General features: G+C 39.3%; 1 protein-coding gene across 1 annotated transcript; it reads right to left on the minus strand.

The window, feature by feature from the left end:
- Positions 1-294: 294 nt before the first annotated feature.
- slc9a8 (solute carrier family 9 member 8) lies at positions 295-19,610 on the minus strand. The gene is made up of 16 exons (XM_062426481.1): positions 19,291-19,610; positions 18,417-18,598; positions 16,986-17,066; positions 15,770-15,828; positions 11,116-11,199; positions 10,334-10,435; positions 10,063-10,097; positions 7,501-7,644; positions 5,529-5,670; positions 5,332-5,437; positions 5,103-5,219; positions 4,928-5,010; positions 4,698-4,809; positions 3,312-3,532; positions 2,491-2,637; positions 295-1,738 (listed from the first exon to the last, which is right to left on the minus strand). The coding sequence occupies exons 1-16, from the start codon at positions 19,587-19,589 to the stop codon at positions 1,625-1,627; spliced, it is 2,028 nt and encodes a 675-aa protein (XP_062282465.1). The 5' UTR covers positions 19,590-19,610; the 3' UTR covers positions 295-1,624.
- Positions 19,611-19,687: the final 77 nt, after the last annotated feature.

A 19,687-nucleotide genomic window follows, 5' to 3' on the forward strand; every position in this document is an offset into this window, starting at 1 on the left:
GCTTTTATGTAGTTTGGCAGACTTCTTCTTCACTAACACTATTCCAGTACATTTCTAACTTAGCTGAGGCAAAAACATATTACAGTAATTCATGTACGGGTTTAAAATCCACCTTCAACTCCTATTAAAAGTCATCAATGTTGGAACTGGTTTTCAAAGACTGCAGGACCCAGATCCGAAACGTATACAACTGTTTCTTCCACAGAGATCTTACGAAGTAGGACCTATTTAAAGTTTTACACAATTAATTTCCGGAAATTAGCAAAAGACAAACATAGTAGTCGATACAACATATAGGATATATATGATTTATTATAGGATTTCTTTAGAATCCTACAGTGCTCATAGAGCTCGTAAAAAAGCCTTTATCCCAAAAACAGCACATAAACATTTGATAAATAAATAGAAAAAATACATAGACATTCACCAGACGTTATTCCCAGTTAACCACACATTCATTGGTGCCTATCTCCATTAAAAAATCCATAGTGAAGAATCACAAAAGCAACATTTCCAAGTTCTTTCTTTTACACAGTGAAGTTGCAGGATCCTTGACAGGGAATGAAAATAAACACAGAAAAGTTCATTTCTGCGAGCAAAACCGTAGACATTCTCGGAAACAAAAGCAATTCCCAATTTTCTGGAGCGTTATTACTCTCCTGTAAGCTAGGTGTTTAATGTTTTGAAAGTTATTAGTTTTGCCCAACATGTTTCACTAGTTTTAACACTCTCCTGCATATCTCTTTGTTGCCTCGTAGCTGGAAGGTGCAGTGATAGCTCATGCGTCACTTTTTGTATTTTATCTTCTTTAAATGTGTATGTACATGTGTTTTTAATGCATTAACTTTGAATCACCAGTGGGATGCATACAATGTGGAGACCCAGAGAGAATTAAATCTAATTCAACAGTTCAAAGCAACAATATGTGGCTCTTTACAGTTTCCACTTTTAAAATAGAACCTTTAGCGACATTTTGTTGCATCATTCCCCTGAAACAAAATAAAACTAGTGCCACACAGCCATGAACAAGACAAATGTGAAAAGGTGCTCTAGTATTGATTTACATAGAAAATTTCCCTCCCAGCTTCCCTTCAGATCAAACATTTACAAATGAAACACATGGGAAAGGTTCAGAAGAACAACACACTTTCCCATGTGTTATTCAACAGATCAGTGGCCTGGCTCACACACTTTTTCTTTAGCTAGGAACAATATGGCATTCATATGGAGGAACATCATTTTTCACATATTTGTTTTTCCTTCATCCAGTTGTTCTGAGGTTCCTCTATGATTTGACACATTCCAACAGAGTGGGCACTGACTGAGACTCTTCTGTCACATAAACTTAGCGACAGGTGAACAAACGCATGTGACTGACAAAAGAGTGCTTGTCTTCTCCCCCTCTCTCTTACACACACACACACACACACACACACACACACACACACACACACACACACACACACACACACACACACACACACACACACACACACACACACACACACACACACACACACACACACACACACACACACACACACACACACACACACACACACACACTCCAGGACGCATAATGTCTGTTCATTGTTTTCTTATGAACTGAAAGTGTTTGTTCAGTTCACAGAAGTTCCGCTTCATCCTCATCATCCTCAGAGCCTGAGGGACCCTGGCGAACTTCTTCATACCACTTATTGGTTAGGGTCTTCATCTGGATCCGGCCATGTAAAAGGTCCTGTCAGACACACATTACATACAGAACATCAACAACATGTGAGAGGGAACATAAAAAGAGGAATATTCACATGAACAGACAGAGTGGAGGACAAAATAACACATCTTACAATACAACAGCCCTGCAGGAAATTCGGCTAATCTCTTGATGCTGTTGTTAAGAGGTTTTGACTTGTCATAAAATATCTTATTAAGTTTCACTTTGGCAGAGCTTGAAACTTTCCATCTTGTCAAATTACATATTTTTTTTAACTTTTTATCACAATTAAACAGCCTGCTACACAAGGGAGTGTTGTTGAGCTAACTAACAACTGGCAGTATGTTTCTCTTTGAACAGAATAAACATAAGTTACTAAAGGCCACTTGAGAAGATAATTGCTATATTTGCAAATCTAAAAACTAAATCATGAGAAAACTGAATCAACACATCTGAGAATCCAAACACATAACTATGAGCTTCAAATCAAATCCAATTGATATTTACTGCAGGGTTGTTTTCCTGTGAGACAAAAGTCTGCTTACTCCTTTCCTGTTTATGCTCTAGCCTGCAAACTTGCATCACATGCACAAACGTGTATGCATACAGTATACAAAAACAGGATATTAGACACACAAATTGAGGGCAAACCAATATGCTTGGAAAACAGTGAAATATGTTTAAGTGACTGTAGGTGATATCATGTGACTATAGGGGATATCATGTGACTGGCCAGCTGACACAAAAACATTTCTGTCTCTCTCAATCTCCCTTACCTCTTGTGTGAGCCTCCGAGTGAAGAAGGGGTTAAGGTACTTCGCATCGAGCCACATAAAGCCCTTAAGATCCTGTCTCTGGTATATGTGAGCCTCATACTCCTCCTCTGTCAGCTCCGATAGGTGCTCCGACTCAATAGTATTACCCTACAGAGAAAAGATAAACAGATAGAAAAATATTTAAGCAGCGGTGCCAAAAAATGAGGCAGAGGTGAAAAGGATGGAGAGGAACGTGAGTCGAGGGGTAAAAAGTTAACAGGAAAGCGATGACAGCGCCCATAGTGCGAACAAAGATGAGGGAAGTAAAGAAAAGAAACAAGAGAGGAAATTACACCAAAGAGTGTCGAAAGATTTAGTTGCTGGTATCCAAGGGTGTAACATTAAGCTTCAGAAGACATCAAACATGGAAGTACTGCGCACACAACACATTCAAACACACTACCATAAGCATGCAATAACTTCAGGTAGGATAGTAGGATGTACTTCAAAAGAGTGACCCATTATCTAGAGATGGAGCTAACTGAGTCAACTGAAATATTTGTATTCTGGTGTGTCTCGGAAAATGCATCAATGCCAGGAGTTAGGGTTTATTTGTGCTGGTAAGTATGTGATGAGTAGTTTGCTCCTTGCTGATCTAGTGTCCTTCATGCCACCCACAATCAACCCTTTGATGTTTTTCTCTCTGAAGAGAACAGTAAGAGTCTGATAGCAGATGAGAGGATGGCACAGTGAATATTTGCAGCCACTAAACTGTGTGTGTGTGTGTGTGTGTGTGTATGTATATGCAGATCTAAGTGAAATCAAAGTGATTCATCCATTACCATTTTCTGTGTCTTGCTGAGATTGATGTCTTTCTTGTTCTTCCGACGTGACTGGCTCTCCTCAATGTCCATGATGCGGATGAGTGGCATGGTCCCGCCCCCCATGAGGAGGATGGTAAAGAGCACGATGATGATGGTGGTGGTACCGATTAGCTGGCGCTTTTCGATGGGTTCTAGGCCCAAATGAAGGCTCAAAGCATAGGGAATAGCACCTCGCAAACCTAACAGATGGAGCAAGGAAACAGTCAAACGGCAACCTATGTGAAAGCAAACTATCTTTTTATCATCTTACAAAATTAAAAAATGATAAATATTAAATCTTTGGTGATGGGGTTTATAAATTAATTCAGAGGTGTGGTGTAGTGCTCATGTGTAGCAGCACCGAGGAACGTGGATCTGATTTTCTACTTGCATTTTTGTTGCTGCATGTTGATAGAAAAACTATTCAGATGGAAACAAAACAAGAAAATTGGATCATATTAAACCAATTTTGGCTTCCCTTAATTGACTTCCTGTCCACATTAGATCTGACTTTAATTTGTTTCTGATGATCTATGAAACTGTAAATGGCCTTGTCCCATCCTGTCAGGCCCCCTTTGTCTGAAATAATCTCCCTGTTGACATCAAACAGACTCTGCTGAGTCCTTTCTAAACTAAAACTAATCTAACTTAAAACTAATCTTCTTGCCTTGAATTCAAATTTGTTGTGAATTGTTTGATAACCTCAGGCCCTTGTACCTGTTACCATAAACTTCCTGGCAGCCAGTCTCAATGAATTTATGAAACATTACCAAGTCCACGTCTTTCTTGCCACAAGATTACTGTAAACTTTCTGTGAACCATTACATCTCTCTCTGATTGTTGTACCACAGGCACACAAGCATCCTATCTGTGTGTCTAGTTCACTCTCTCTGTTCTCCTCCCTCTTTCCTGTTTTCTTCTCCTCAGGCTTGACCGGACCATTGGCTGTCCTGCTCTACATCCCTTGGCTGTCGAGGCCTCATTTCTAGATGCTTTGAATCTGGATCTTTATCCTCTAGGAGACTCCGCCTCACCTCCTGTCTCTGTCTTTCCCTTGTTTGTGTGTTGTTCTCTCTCTTCCATATGTGCAGATGGTGTGTCTGAGATGTGCCTCTTGTCTGTATTTGTATGAGGTTTCTTTCATTTTTTCCCAATTAAAGGGTTTTCTTTTTTGGAGGGGGGTCTACGCAAATCGAGGCCCCAAACAACCCACTATCAACTTGCATCTTCTGTCATTTCTTGAACATTGTCATTTAATTTCATTCCTTGCACCAACACACTTCACAGTATGTCAGGGAATGACAGCCAAGACACCTTTAAGAGCCAACACCCTGTCTTTGCTTGTAACACACTGTGTTGTCTCACCGCTAAACCACATGATGAACATCATCTTGGGTGTGATCTTGTGGTCTCTGAAAAAGTTGAGTAAGAATGACAGAGGGAAGATGTTCACGGCACGGCCGAGAAGAACAAGGACCTGCAGAGAGAAAAACAGACATCACATTGACAATGACGGGAAAGACCAGAAACATCAGGAATAAGTTAAACTGGCATCAGTATTCAAATAACATTTTTACAAACACAAAAGCACTTACAATGCACCAGATGACGAAGGATATTTCAAAGTTATGAGGGAAGCTGAAGATGGAGAGACCAAGGAAGGCAAACACGCATGTCTCTGAGGAGGAAAATTAAACAATAGTGTTCAGGACACCTCATGTTATATCAAAACAGACGGGAAATTGGGTGGGTAATAGGGAATTTACTGACCACACATGAAGGCCATGGTGCGCAGGGTCTGCTGCATGAGGATCTGGGTGACAGGAGACAAGTTGTGATGGGTATAGTGAGACATCACAATTCCTGCAAACAGGATGGACATAATTCCTGTAGGTGGAGAAAAACAGACAGGATGTGGAGGTCAGCATGGTGAAAAAAAACCCAAAACCCCTATTATACATATAAAGTGTTTGTCAGTAAGGTGCAAATGTACACCTACCAGACAGTTTGATGCCCTCTGCCAGGCCATAGGGAAGGTATGCAAAGATGATCATCATGCCAAACTCCAGTGAAGGTGTCTTCCTCAAGTCAAAGTGTTTGAGAAACTGGTCAATGAGTTAAGGAATGTAAATGCTGTAAGAACTAAAGTTAACACAGGGAAATGAATTCACATGAACACACACAACGGCTGGATACAAGAGCTGAAATGAGTCCAGTGAGGGTTCCCAGGGCAGCAGAACCAAAAAACATTTTGAGGAAATATCCCAATGCTTGCACAAAAGTTTCCCAGCCTGTTACCACTGAGTTTTCTGAGCGGGAAAAGAAACCCTCTGCTGTGCTGAAAGACCAAAGAAAAAAGAAGACAGTTACTAATAAAGTCACAATATCACTTGGGCTTTCTGTATTGCAATAACACCATCTGACACTAGAGGGCAGAAACACTCCACCATTGAACCCAATAAACATTGAGTCTGAGCGTGTTTGGATCTGAGTGAATACAAAGTTTGTAATCCCACCAACAAAAGGCACCTTTTGCTAAACAGAAGTCAGCTGTATCATATCAACCATTCAATGACTTAGCAGGAGTAGTAATTTAAAGGAATTCATTGTGACATTTTGCCAAACAGAGAATATAGTTGGATACTATCTGAATCACAATAAAGCGTTTTCAGTGTCAAATGTAGGTTTGATTACATCTTCAAGAGCACTTTTACGCATATCTGGAACCAAAACAATAAAGCAACAATAAGCTATAATGACAAATAAATGCTGTGGTGGGTGCTCTACAACATCTATGACGTTTCCTCATCATATACAGCTGTCATTGCAGTAAGCTACCAAAGTCTGCCACTTTAAAGTTGTGACACAGACTATCTAAATTGTTTTTATAATTACAGTTATCCAGACAAACAGCCGACAACACAGTGTACTTAATAATCTTATTTCAACGATTATTAACAAGCTCCCAGGCAAAGGCATTAGCTGCATGGCGGTAATGAAAGACTGGGCCAAAGTAGTATACTCTAAGAAAGACAGGCGATGAGGTGCTAACAACAAGGAAACTGCCAGGGCTGTTCAATTTATCTATTATTCATGCATTCATTTACTCTACGGGTGCATGCAGACACTTGAGATCACTTTGCACATTTAGCTGGTTGTGAGTAGGAGAGATAAGGAAGCATAAAGTGAGTACAAGGACAGTGGATAGGATGACAGTGCTGTGAACAGTACAAACACTGGAATCCTGCCAATTCCCTAGTTCCCGTCATACTTGTCTGTCAAGATTTTGTTGTTGTGTTGTATGTTGACAATCTTGATAAGCAATACTTGGGATATTCTGAATAGACTACCCCTGAAACACATGGGCATAAAAGGGACTTTTTTGCACTCATTACTGAAAAGCTGATTTTCTGGTTTGACACAGATACGATCCTCAACTGTAGAATCTGCAACACATTCATAAGATCGCCATTTTAAGTAACTGCTATTGGACATTACAGGAACATTTGACGTCAATGTACCCACATCCTTTGCTTTTGAAACCAGGACTTTACCACACACACTGCATGCTTAAGGCCATAAAATAGGTCACTGGTTATATTCTCCTACACCCTTCCTGTCACAGTGCAGTCAACAAAAGACAAGATGAGGTTCAAAGGTTGGAAGATGCCTGACTGCCACTCAGCTGACATTTATGATGCTGGCAAACTGTGACATTGTTTGCTTGGTTTACTGCACCAGATAAGATTATTGAACCCTGATGGTAATATAAGTCCTCACAGCAGCAAATGAAGATAAAATTAAAAAATTAAAAAAACATATATGAATTTATATGTATAAAAGGTAAACTGAATTAGAAGTACTATACATAACAGCCTGTCTATAGATAGAGCTATCAAATACTGTCATATCATAAGTATGTTGGTGCCACAAAGATGCCTCTCAGCATTCTTGCACAAATGACATTTTATATGCATGTATCTATAACTTTAAGAGTGTGTCTGTGTGTGTCACTCTATAGCTGAGCCTTTCATAACATCTACATCAGACATCATCTCTAGATTTGCTTTGGTGAAAAGCTGTGTAAACATCACACACGGGCAAATGTTATGTGCCAATGTGTGTGCAAGAGAGTAAAGACACCATGAGGGAGTGGACATAGACTTACTTGGTAAGGACAATAGAGACAGCGTCGTTGAGGATGCTCTCACCAAACACCAACATGTTGAGAACTGGGTCCACATTGAGAGCGTTAAAGATGGCGATGGTAGCGACAGGGTCCACAGCTGAGATCAACGAGCCAAAGGCAAAGCTACAGCAGGGTAGAAGGGAGTGACATTGAGTGGAGGGTAACACTTAAATGGTGGTCAAAACACTTCTACTGGGATGAATATACTAAATAAACTTAAAAATATACAAGCCAAAAAGAGCATAGCCAAAACCATGTTATTTGTGTATGTCTAAATGTCTGAGGCAACCTAAACATGGAGAAGCAGAATTTAGCTGTTATGCTGCACAACACTGGAACAAGCTACCAACAGAACTGAAATCAGCCCCAAATGTGAATATTTTTAGATCCAGGTTAAAAAATGTCTCTTTTCATGTGCTTATGATTGAGCTCTTTTAAAGCACTTTCAATTTTAATCGTTCATTTGCACTGAATGTTCTTTTAATAATTTTAAAGCAAATCATTATTTTATGCTGCACTCTCATATTTTATGCTCTATTTTAGTCTAGCTTTTTGTTTTCTTTCTTTCTTTCTGTACCTTGTTTTCCTTTTATTATAATTGGGTTTTAATTTTTTCACGTTTTAATGTTTCCAATTTTAACGGTTTAATCCTCCTGATATTTTGTTTTCATGTAAAGCACATTGAGTTGCCCCTGTGTATGAAATGTGCTATATAAATAAAGCTGCCTTGCCCTGAAGCAGGCAGTCAGATAATGCATTAAAAGATATTAACTCACTAGACTAGTTAAAATACTGTTTTGAAAGAAAAATAAATAAAATGGTGCAGAATCTTAGGGGGGAAATGGGTGGGTAGAGTTAGTATGTGCTGGACCAAGAAGTCCAGAAAAAAAAGAGATTAAATGGACACACTGTGGGACTTTTCCGACCAAAATCTTATCAATTCTAATCACTGTCTTGTGTCCTGAATTCCCCCAAAATGTCATTAAAATCTGTACAGCAGTTTTTGAGATACCCTGCAAACGAACACACAAACAAATGGGTCTGAAAACATATATTCTTTGCTAAAGGAAATGAATAGGCAAAAGCCCTGACTGATTGCAGGACACAAAACTGAATGTGTACCAACGACAAGGATGCACAATAATAACCCCAGGCTTCTCTTTAGAAAACATTTGGGTGTGGAGTGCCAGACTACTTGTGTGTCAGTTATCTCCAGTATCTGGATTATCTTACAGTCTGGAACTCGCTAAGAGATAACAATAAGTTTATTTATATGCATTTTTCCAGAGTTTCACAATAAAAACAACAACAACAGCAACAGATATTAAATGTAGACTTTCAACTACAAACAGAAATAAACAAAACTAATTAAACAAAAACAAGTGTAACCAACGTTGGTCTTGCACTGCTTTTTAAACATGTTCACAGTGTCCACAGATTTTAAGTAAAAGGAGAGAGCGTTTCCAAAGTTTAGGAGCAACAACCTCAAGCACAATCTTCTTTTTGTCTTGAGCCTTGCAACCAACAAACCCTGATCCCAGGACGTCAGATTCCTACTGGTACCATATGGCTACAGTAGCTCTTTAATGTAGACAGGTGCCTGACCATGCAAGGCTCTCAACATGATTACAATAATCTTGAACTGGATTATGAAATTGATGGGAAGCCAGTGTAAAGACATCAGGAATGTTGTTACATGAGACCTTCTGGGGGACTTGGTCAGGAGCTTAGCAGCATCATTTTGGTCCACTTGTAAGCTGCTCAAGGATGTCTCAAAAAAACGTCATCAGGGGCAAAAATGACAACTGAGTGTAGTGTGCATAACATTGGAATGAGATAACTTTAAAATGACTTATTATCTACACGAATGGAAGCAAGTACAATATAAATGGAAACGGACTATGAACTGTAACTGAGAAGGTCCTGTCCAACAGGTACGAGGAAAACCAATCCAAAGCTGATCCAGAGATACCCACCAACTGCCTGAGCCTCTCAATCAATATACGGGGGTCCCAGGATCAAAAGCAACACTGAGATCTAACAGTATCAATACAGAAAACTCTCCTACATCACTCTGGATTAACAGATCATTTGTGACTCTGAAAAGAGCTGTTTTTGACAGAAACCTTGTCGAAAATGTTGTGCTATTCTGAGACAGCAGTAAGCTGCTGAACAACCACTTTTTCTAAGACTTAGCTATAAAAGGTAAGGGCAAAGATGAGTCCAGATTTGTTTTTTTGAAAAGTTGAAGAGATATACTTCAGAAGTTTCTGAAGGCTTTACAGTAGACTGAAGGTGATGGGGTAGTACCATCATGAAATACTACTGTAAAATATAAATATATACTGTAATATAAATAAAATGTATAAATGTAAAATATCCACTGAGGTCATTTTTTGACAGAAAAAATGCTTTTTATGTGAAAAATCTACAAGTACAGAAAATAAAATCCCTACAGGTTCTGGGCAGATTCCTTCTAATTGTAATACAGGGATGCAAGAAACATACTAATGTTAATTAGGGTGAATGACTAACACTCACCTATCAGTCATGGACATCTTATAGATCACATCGGCCTGAAAAAAAGAAAAGAAAAGAAACTAAGGCCAAGACTAAGACACACCCATTATTAAGAGTTGCAACAAGGATATTTGGAAATATTCTGAACAATGACAAAGTAATACTGGTATTTGCAATGACTTGTCAAAGAGGAACACCCAGAAAACATTTCATCATAAATACGCACAAACTCTTTCTCTGAACAAGCCCTGGCTTAATCAGACTTGTTGAAAGATACTACTGCAATCCTCACCTGCCCCAGGAAATAAATACCTCCTCCGACTATGAAGGCAGAGATGGCCGTGCCAATCACAGCAAAAAGGGTGATGGATCCAATGTTCTGGAAGAAGTTACCCTGAGCATAGACAGAGACAGCTTAAGTATTCATAATCTTAGTAGCATGACATTGTAAGTTACATAGTGTTATGTAACATTTTGCCAGCAATAGTTGGCATTCCACTGTGAGTAATGGAACTTATGACGTTGTATGTATCTTAAGACAGTTGTCTTTTTAAACCCATTTGAGATTTTAGCAAAGTGTGTCAGAGGAAACAGAGGGTGGTTAAGATCATTAAAATCTGCAAGTCGCCTTTTTGCATTGGTTGATTTATTTTAAACATTAGTTATAGTAATATATGACAATAGTGCATGTCAAATGATACTATAGACTAGAACACATAAAAAGCATAATACAAAAACAACTTAGTAATTCAGGGAAACAGGGCAGAGGTGCTTATGACTTCATGCTTTCATGTTATAGCCTGTCTGAGGCATACAGTAAGCACACTACGGCAAGGGCCTGCTAATTAAAAAACACTTCTCTTTTTTTTTGATGACTTAGAGTGTGGTTGATTCTTGGTTTGCACATTTGGTTAGTTAGTTAGTCATGAAAGCAAACTGCTTTGGCATAAAAACATAACACCTAAATGTAATGTTTAATGCATGTGCTAGTTTATACTTTTACCTTCAAGTGCATCACATTCACAAAGATCTTGAGCCGTGTAAATTAAGCTTTATGCATGCATTCTGCTGTACCTTATGTAAAGAGTATCCAGATTCAAAAATGATGGGCGGCAGGAGCAAAAGGAAGAACATGTTGGGTCGGAACATTTCCTCCTCCTTTTAAAGAGAGACAGAGGCTAAAGTCACATACAATCCACACATAGTAATACATACAGGGAAAATGCAAAGTCCAAATGGTGTGAAGCTGGGAGTACTTTTACAAATCACAAAATTTGAGAGGAATGTAGCCTATAAAATACAGTGAACAGGAAACATTTCATTAAACAAGTGACTTAGTTTCACAGTGATCTGTTAGTTGACTGGATTGTTATACATGTTTTGCCATCTTGAATGAGCCTACAAATTATATTTAATCCAGACACAATTCCTAATGTTAATCAGCACCATTATATTCAAATTATGTGTGTGTCACTGAGTGGTAAAAATGTGCTTGTGGTTATTATGCAATCCTCAACAAATTCCCTACCCTTCATCTGACTGTTGCAAGTCGGTTCAGTGATCATCAGCTGACTTAATACTTAGTCATGGATGGGGGGAAAGGGTGAAGAGGGAGGCCATGCCTGAGCTGTTAGAAACAGCCCTTCATCTGACAAAACACATTTGGATGTTTACTTCAGGATGACAAACACACACACACTCACGTTAGGTGTTTGTCGGGGGGGGGGGGCTGCCTGCCAGCTGATTCAAGCTTGCATTCAAACATGACTACTGACAGACTTTCGCACATGCTGTAAAAAGACATGTGAGTAACTACATATGCTTTTTTTTTTTTTGAGTCAAACACACACACACACACATAAACAGTATCCCAGTGACCTTAGCTCTCTGATTATTTCAGCGATATAATGAAATCATTGTTGCTTCGCAGCTAAATGGGCCAGCCCAGATCAGGCGTAGGCAGCATGTGCCCATGCATTACGCTCTGGCTGCCAATGTGGCTGTGCATGATGCACCATGTGTTCTTGTAGAAGACTGTGTGTGTGTGTGTGTGTGTGTGTGTGTGTGTGTGTGTGTGTGTGTGTGTGTGTGTGTGTGTGTGTGTGTGTGTGTGTGTGTGTGTGTGTGTGTGTGTGTGTGCGTGCATGTGGATGTACATTTCTGTTTTGTGCATAATCTATGTCAGTAGTGTAAAAGTCAATATATGGTATGCATTAGTAAATGTTCATAGGGAATATCTATTTCTGGGCTGTGGCTGACACTACAGTGTCAGTTCTCAGTCAGAAAGATCAAAGAGGGCAGGCCCATATTTACTCCATCCAGTCAACAATCTTTCTCATTGTATTATGGGAGCCAGTCTGGACAGCTGGCTAGCCTCAACCCCAACAACCCCACAAGCAGATGGAGGATGACAATTACTTCCACATTTGATGTGGGTTTCCCTAGAACTATTTATTTTTTGTAAAAACTGCAGAGAAATGATTTATATACAGTTTACCAAGAGCATGATTCACTTTTTGACAAGAACAAAAACAATTTTATTATCTATTCTTTACCATATAACCAATTATTGAGGACTAAGACACAAAAGGGCGTGATGTTATTGGCAAATGACATGAGACAATACCAGCACATTGTTTAATTTCTGAGTTTTGGCTGTCAAGATGTTAACTTTGACGCTTATGATACATTTTATGACACCAACCTACATATTTCTGACCACAAGCTTTTAAAAGTAGGTCAAGCATAGGGGTAGCCCATAGAGGATGTATGCTGTAAAAGGTTATGCTCTTGCGTACTTAGTCTCATTATACATTCAAATGGTAGGAAAAGCAGCCCTAAGAAGAAATGCATCCAGGTTACAACTTTTCCTTGACATTTATCTAGGGCAGAGCTCTACCCTTCAGAGAAGAAAGGTCAGGAATGAATATTAAGAAGATATGCTGCATGCACTGCACTCTGACATCTACAGCTGTACTCATGCATGCATGTGTTTACATGTTTCACTGCCACATATTATAAGAATGTCTGCTGGGGCAACTGAACAAGCAAACCCAGACGTCGCATACACATTACACAACCTTAAATATGCAGATGTCTACAAACTAGTACTTAGGTTAGGGGATCAAGACTACAGCAACACGTTCAAAGATGACCTATTATGCTTTGCTTCAGTCATAAAAAAAAATGTGTGTATGTTTATATATATATATGTATATGTGTATCTGGAACCATCAAATGTTTGGTATTTCTGCTTGATACACGTTTGATTTCTGCTGACTGACTAATCAATTCTGCCCTTGATTTTAGGTCAAAATACAACAGATTGCCTGAAAACAGGAAGAAAGTCTATAAAGAAAGGATAGTGTGATTGCAGAGATATTGATAGATAGACAACAGAACAATATATGTTGTAAGAGAAGGAAAGATAAAACCAGAGAGCACAGGATGGGCACACTATGTAACACACTCAGGGGAAGTGTTCAGAGTTTGAACTAAATGAGAAAAGATGAATGTCAAAGATGAAGGGAGCACAGTTAAAAGAGGGTCGGGAGAAAACAGAAGAATATGGGCAGGAAAGATGGAGAGACCTTCGTTCGGAGTATAGGCTCCCTGGAGGCTCAGCTTTGACACACAGTGACATCACCACATGGGAAAAAGGCCCCTGAAACCACAATTAAAAGTGCTCTCCCTGTGTCGCTCTCTCTCCACGGCGTGGGAGAGATCTATTAAAAGGATACACTGCCCTTTGGGGCTTAAAACACACCACTGTAGCCACTGAGGAAAAATGATGAGCGCAAAATTATTATCTGGAGTACACTGTAGATGCAAATATATTCGCCTATGTATCGCTCGCTGTGCTTTGCCTAATATTGCTGCAAGCATATTACTATGTAGCATCATGCTAATCCTTCTTCAATCTGTGTCAGAGCACAGGGGAGACATGGGCAGATGAGAGAAAAGGAAGAGCACTGAACAGTACCAGAAAAGCACATAAGGGAGAAGCTTCTTTTCATAGGCTAGATTGTAGGGAGATAACTGGAGATAGAACGGTTGATAGCAAAAAGAAAATAAATCAGATTGGTGGCGAAAGGCAAAGGCATAGCAAGTGACAGGATGCTGCTGCCTGAGGGTTTTTGTCCACCCTTGGTGGTTTGCAGGGCAGTCCTGGAGGCCTGCTAGATTAGCCAAGTGGGCCATCTTTAGAAACATGCTAGTTGGGAGGAGATAACACCAGTGTTAAAGGTAGCTACAAGCACAAATCTGCATCCAGTTCAAACCTGCAAAAGTGACTAAAAAAGAAACAAAGAGAGAGACTCTAATTGTAACTAGATGACTTCCATTAACTGTAATGGTTAAACATGGGCCTTTAAGTAAATGCACCGTATGCACAATTTCAAAAGACTTGCCGCTGAAAAAAATGATGGTGACAGAAAGAATTTGCCACTGGCTGTGTTACTCACTGAACAGGTTTCATGGTGCATCCTACTCTTTGGGACTCTCTCAAAAACAAATAGGTCAGACATAATGGGTTTGCATCATGGCCTGGGTCTTTTGAAGTCTCCAAGGCTCTATAAACCACTTAAACATATCCATGCGCATGCACTGAAACTGCTGCAACTTTGAAACTTTGTTACACTTTACTCAGAAAGGTTCTGTACAGTACAATGATAGTAGGTTATGAAACCAAAGCCTACACAGAGGTCTGAAGTTACACACATACACAGAGATAGCAGTCTAGAGGTTCACACACAGTGGGAAAGGGGGAAAAAGGGGCTCCGTGGGCTCTGGTTACTGGGGCAGATGACTCAGCAACACCCTGGGGCCCCCAGGGTAAAAAACAATGGGCCCCTGTGTGTAAGAAACATTGACACAACCTGTCCTCTTTTCCTCCATCCCCCTTATTCTGCATCTCTCTCTCTCTCTCCCTCTCTCTCTCCCTCTCTCTCTCTCTCCCTCTCTCTCTCCCTCTCTCTCATTCGTTCTCTCGCTCACTGGCAAAGGACAAGGAATGTTAATTAAAGGCTGTGAGAACTAGGAGAATAAAAATGAGGGCTCATAGGGACACAGAGGGAAAGACAGCAAGCAAAGAGCAGTGTTTGTCACCATGGATAGGTAACAGAGTGGAGCAGGAGAGATGACATTTGTGACAAAAACAGCTAACAGGAAATGAGTGGCTGAGCAAAAAGAAAGGCGCACAACGAGAATTGAAAAACTACAGCATGAAGATGGCAGATGTTTATTGGGTTGGGATTGGGGGGGGGGGGGGTCCCAGGGAATATGTGGTGTGTGATAAATTCCATTATGCTAGAACAAGGAAAAGTGGTTATACAGTATACTCTGCTTGATGCAGGATATTTTTAACAAGGCAACAGTTCAGTAATGCTGGTATTTGTCCTTGTCCTCAGTTAATATCAAGAATGTTTCGGGTGTAGCTCTTGTTGATGCAAAAACAAAATTTCACTTTAACTCCAAAATTCAAAAGGTGTTACACTGAATGAGGAGCAATATCCACACAAAGTAGACTTGTACGAAATGTTTGTATATTTTGTTTGCATGTGAGTGGAGGAATGTGGTTGTTTTGCTTAATGTTAAACAAATTAAAACCAAACCACAGCACGATTACTTGTGAACTGTGTGTTAATTGGAACAAGATTTATGGCAAGTAAAGTACAACCACAAGAGAAGGCGTTGTGGAGCAGTGTGGTAACAAGGAGTCAAACTATACCTTCCAGTTGGCCAATTCCTGAAATTCAATGATCTTGATGAAGCCTCCCATGAGAATGCCTGGAAAGAGCAAGGAGACACAAAAAACAATACCACTGTTTAAATATTTTGCTATATCAAAATTTCAATACAACCAGAATGCAGAGTGAGAGACTGTTAACCTGAGGCAAAATGCTATTTTTGTGGTTAAAACACATATGTGCCTCGCAAATGTCCACCATAATTCAGGGAATAAAACATCTACGTCTATTGTCTTAGTTTTGTCTTTGAGAAAGTTCCCTTGGGCCTTGTCTTTCTTGTTACACAGCCCAGCAAAACACATTAATTAAAAGGGTGAGAAGGAAACACAATGATATGTAAAGGGAAGAAAACAAGAGAGAGAGGGATATGATGGAAAAAAGAAGTTAAGTAAAAGCATCAAAGCATTTAGTGAGACCCCATGTATAGGGGCAGATGGAAAGGGATCATAAAGAGGAAGGCAGATAATGAGTAGATGAGAGTGCGGAAGGGATGAGGAAGGAAAGGCAGCTCTTCCTGATTTGTAAGCAAAGTGTTATCTCTCCTCGGCAGAGTCCTGCACAAAACACTGAGACAAGCTCCATCTCATATGCGACATGCAGTGGATGTAAGCGGAAAAGGCCCTCAGGGTCAACATACCATAGATGTGTGTCACTGAGTTTGAATGAGTGGAACTGCACAAACATGTGTAGAGGGAGACATTGGAGGGCATTGGAGGAAGCTGTATTAACCTGAAGTGACCTCACATAAGTAAACATTAACTCTGGAAAAAGGTGACGAAACAAGGCACTCCCTACATCTCCCTACACCAATAAAATCATTTGATTATCCTTTTCTTCTTAAACAATCCTAAAAGACAATGATTTGACTAAGAGTAAAAATATTTTTGTGCAGTAGCCTTGCAAATGTCTAAATGTTGACTGTGGTACTGACACAAGTAAAACATATTAGGAATTTACTATGACACACAACATGTTTATGTTAGAGCATCCAAAGGGAAGAGAGGCCAGAGTAAATATGTAAATCACAGGAACAGGTATTTTGGCTAGAGCTCAATTGAATTATTCATACATGCCCTAAAAAAAAGAGTGTTTTGGCAAACTTTCAAATAAGTTTTCCACATTAGTTTCCTGTCCTCAAACAAGAGCTCTTAAATAAAGAGACAGTGTAGAGCAACATGTCACATACAAAGTACTCACCAAGCGACACAACAGCAACACTCTCTGGAAGAAAATGCAGCTTGAACTTGATAAGCAGGTGCACCAATATGATGCAGATACCTGGAGTAAGCGGGGGAGAGCAAAAACCACAGAATGAATATTCAGGACAAATACATCCACGTCCAGACCATCATGTCACACCAACTCATATCACCCCAAAATAGCCACCACATCATACAGTGTTAAGATCTTCTTTCTGGCTGCTGTCCTTCACTATAACCTACAATAGACTGGATCCGACGGAGATGTTCATGGAAATCATATCACCAGCTTTAATCTGATTTTCTCTCACTGCAAGTCATAATAGATGCAACTCACACTAACTAACTATAAAAATATGTAATGCAAATACACTTGCTTGACATACAGTAAATATGGCCAGAAATCAGTTGCTTGACATACAGTAAATATGGCCAGAAATCAGTTGCTTGACATAAAGAATTCAGTGCTGTATCATAAATAAAACATGAAATGTGCTTGTGACAGTACCATCGGCAACCATATATCAATGTGCTTAATCAGTGTGTATGCATATTAGCATAATTATGATGACAAACCCTAGGGCCACAGTCAAGTAAATGGCAATTTATACATAGGATAGAAATGCAGTGCAGCAAATTAGATTATCTATCATGAGACACAGTTGATGCAATACTGAAATGAGCAAAGGTCAGTTCATCAGAGCTGGTTTGTTTTGTCATAAGGGAGAAGTAAACTCAGGCCTAATTCAAGCACAGACACTCACTAAGGGAAATAGTACATAGTGTTAATAAGGTTTCCGGGAAGTGCTATTTAATGTGCAGTTGTATGCAGTGTATCCTGAGGTGGACTCTCAATTATAGACCCATACCCTCTTCAGTCAAACACGATGATTTGAATCAAATGATTAAAATGTTTATTACACTGAAATATTTTTTTCAAGTTTCAAAATTCAATGAATGAGTTTAATTGGTAACCTTATGCATGATTTATGCTATTTCCTTGGACTGAATCCTCACAGTGGTAAGCATGTGACTTAACCTGCAGTGAACTAAAGTGCATAATGTGCACTTTGTGTGTCTAAAGAAGCACTTCATGGCTTTACATGTAGTAATGTGAGACCACATCCTTTCTGTTATCCACTTCCTTCATCCTGAATCACTATCCACACATATGATTTAATGAAACACTTAAGTGGCTGTACATTTTCCTTCATAATTTACTGTGTGAGGTCTAAGTTATGTATGTTGTTTGCTCACATTTCCCATTGTGGATTCATTTATTTATTCCTTGTTATCCCATGTGCTCAGAGGGACACTACTTTCTGCCTGGAAGACAAGTGTGTGAAAGGTCTATGCCAATAGAAGAAGATTTAACACAGAATGAGACAGAAAAGAGAGTCAGATAGATAGTAACAGTGAGACTACTAACCAATAACCAGCAGGCTAAAGAATATGGTCAATCCGCTGGACTGCTCTTCTTCTTGGGCTTTGACCCCCGTCTGCACAGGAAGAATGGGCTTAGCAGTTGGAGGTGCTGGGGTTGTCGGCTTAACGGTTGGTTTTGTAGAGTGGAGGGTCTCATTGATATAGTTATCAGTGTCATTGGACTTGCTGCAAGGAGACAGTCAGGAAAAAAGCATGTTTCTGTGAAGCAAATCAGTAGATCGAGAGATACATAAACAGATTGTGCTCTGGATAGATCACAAATTAAAGAATTCACATCATGATATTTTTAAAACTCTTTTGAACGATACTGTGCCATTGTTGTTGAGCAGGGGTACCTCACTTTTCATAACCAGCTATTACATATCCCGTAAATGTTACAGAATTAAATCCTCAGTCACATTTATTATTATTATCATGTGTGATAGAAAAAGTATGCATGTATGTATTTGAATGTGATTAGGGAAGGGTTTTTTTAAGATGTCAAGGCAACGTAGTCCCTGTGCTATTTGAAATTCTGCTTTTGCATTCACTTTTACATTAAGCTGCTGAGGAGCCCTTAAAAGGTCACTATACTTTATTTGTATTAATATTTAGAAACCCATCCACTAATTAAATTATTACAGGAGTTTGTACTCCAATAAAAAAACAAATATATACAAGACTTTCTTCTGTATTGAAAATGAAGATCAACAATTCATGTAAATTAATCAAGATATATTTTTTACATAGATTAACCGATTATATTATATTGGAAACATGTTTAGTGATATTCTGAGTGCTAGCTAGCTAGCTAAGCTGGGCTAAAATACTCCAAAGAAAGAGTACTGAAATCAATATAACGTTATATTTGCTCAAACCTGACGGACTGTCCATCTTTCTGTTGGTCGTGTAAATCGAGTCCATTTTCTTTTTGATGTTTTAACTGATTTTCAGCCGGAGTATTATCCGTATACTTCACGTTCCCTCCGTCGTCATCACTCACAGGCAGGTCCAACGAGTTTTCCCTTTCAACTCGCTCTGGCACACACGGATTTACAAATAACAGCAAAAGGGACAGCAGCAAAACTTTGCAGCTAACGCCTTTCATTCTCAAACAAGCGTTATTAAATCCGAAACTGACGTTTTGTGATAAAAAAAAAATCACTGACAGTTCCATGGCGACAGCTCCATGTCTGTGTTGACATCACTACTCCACTTCCTGGTTAAGCTGCTGCTGGGAGTTGTAGTCTTAATGTTAAATGGATGGGGAGTAAA

The sequence above is a fragment of the Scomber scombrus genome, chromosome 10 (assembly GCF_963691925.1).
Source record: "Scomber scombrus chromosome 10, fScoSco1.1, whole genome shotgun sequence".
NCBI classification, from domain to species: Eukaryota; Metazoa; Chordata; class Actinopteri; order Scombriformes; family Scombridae; genus Scomber; species Scomber scombrus.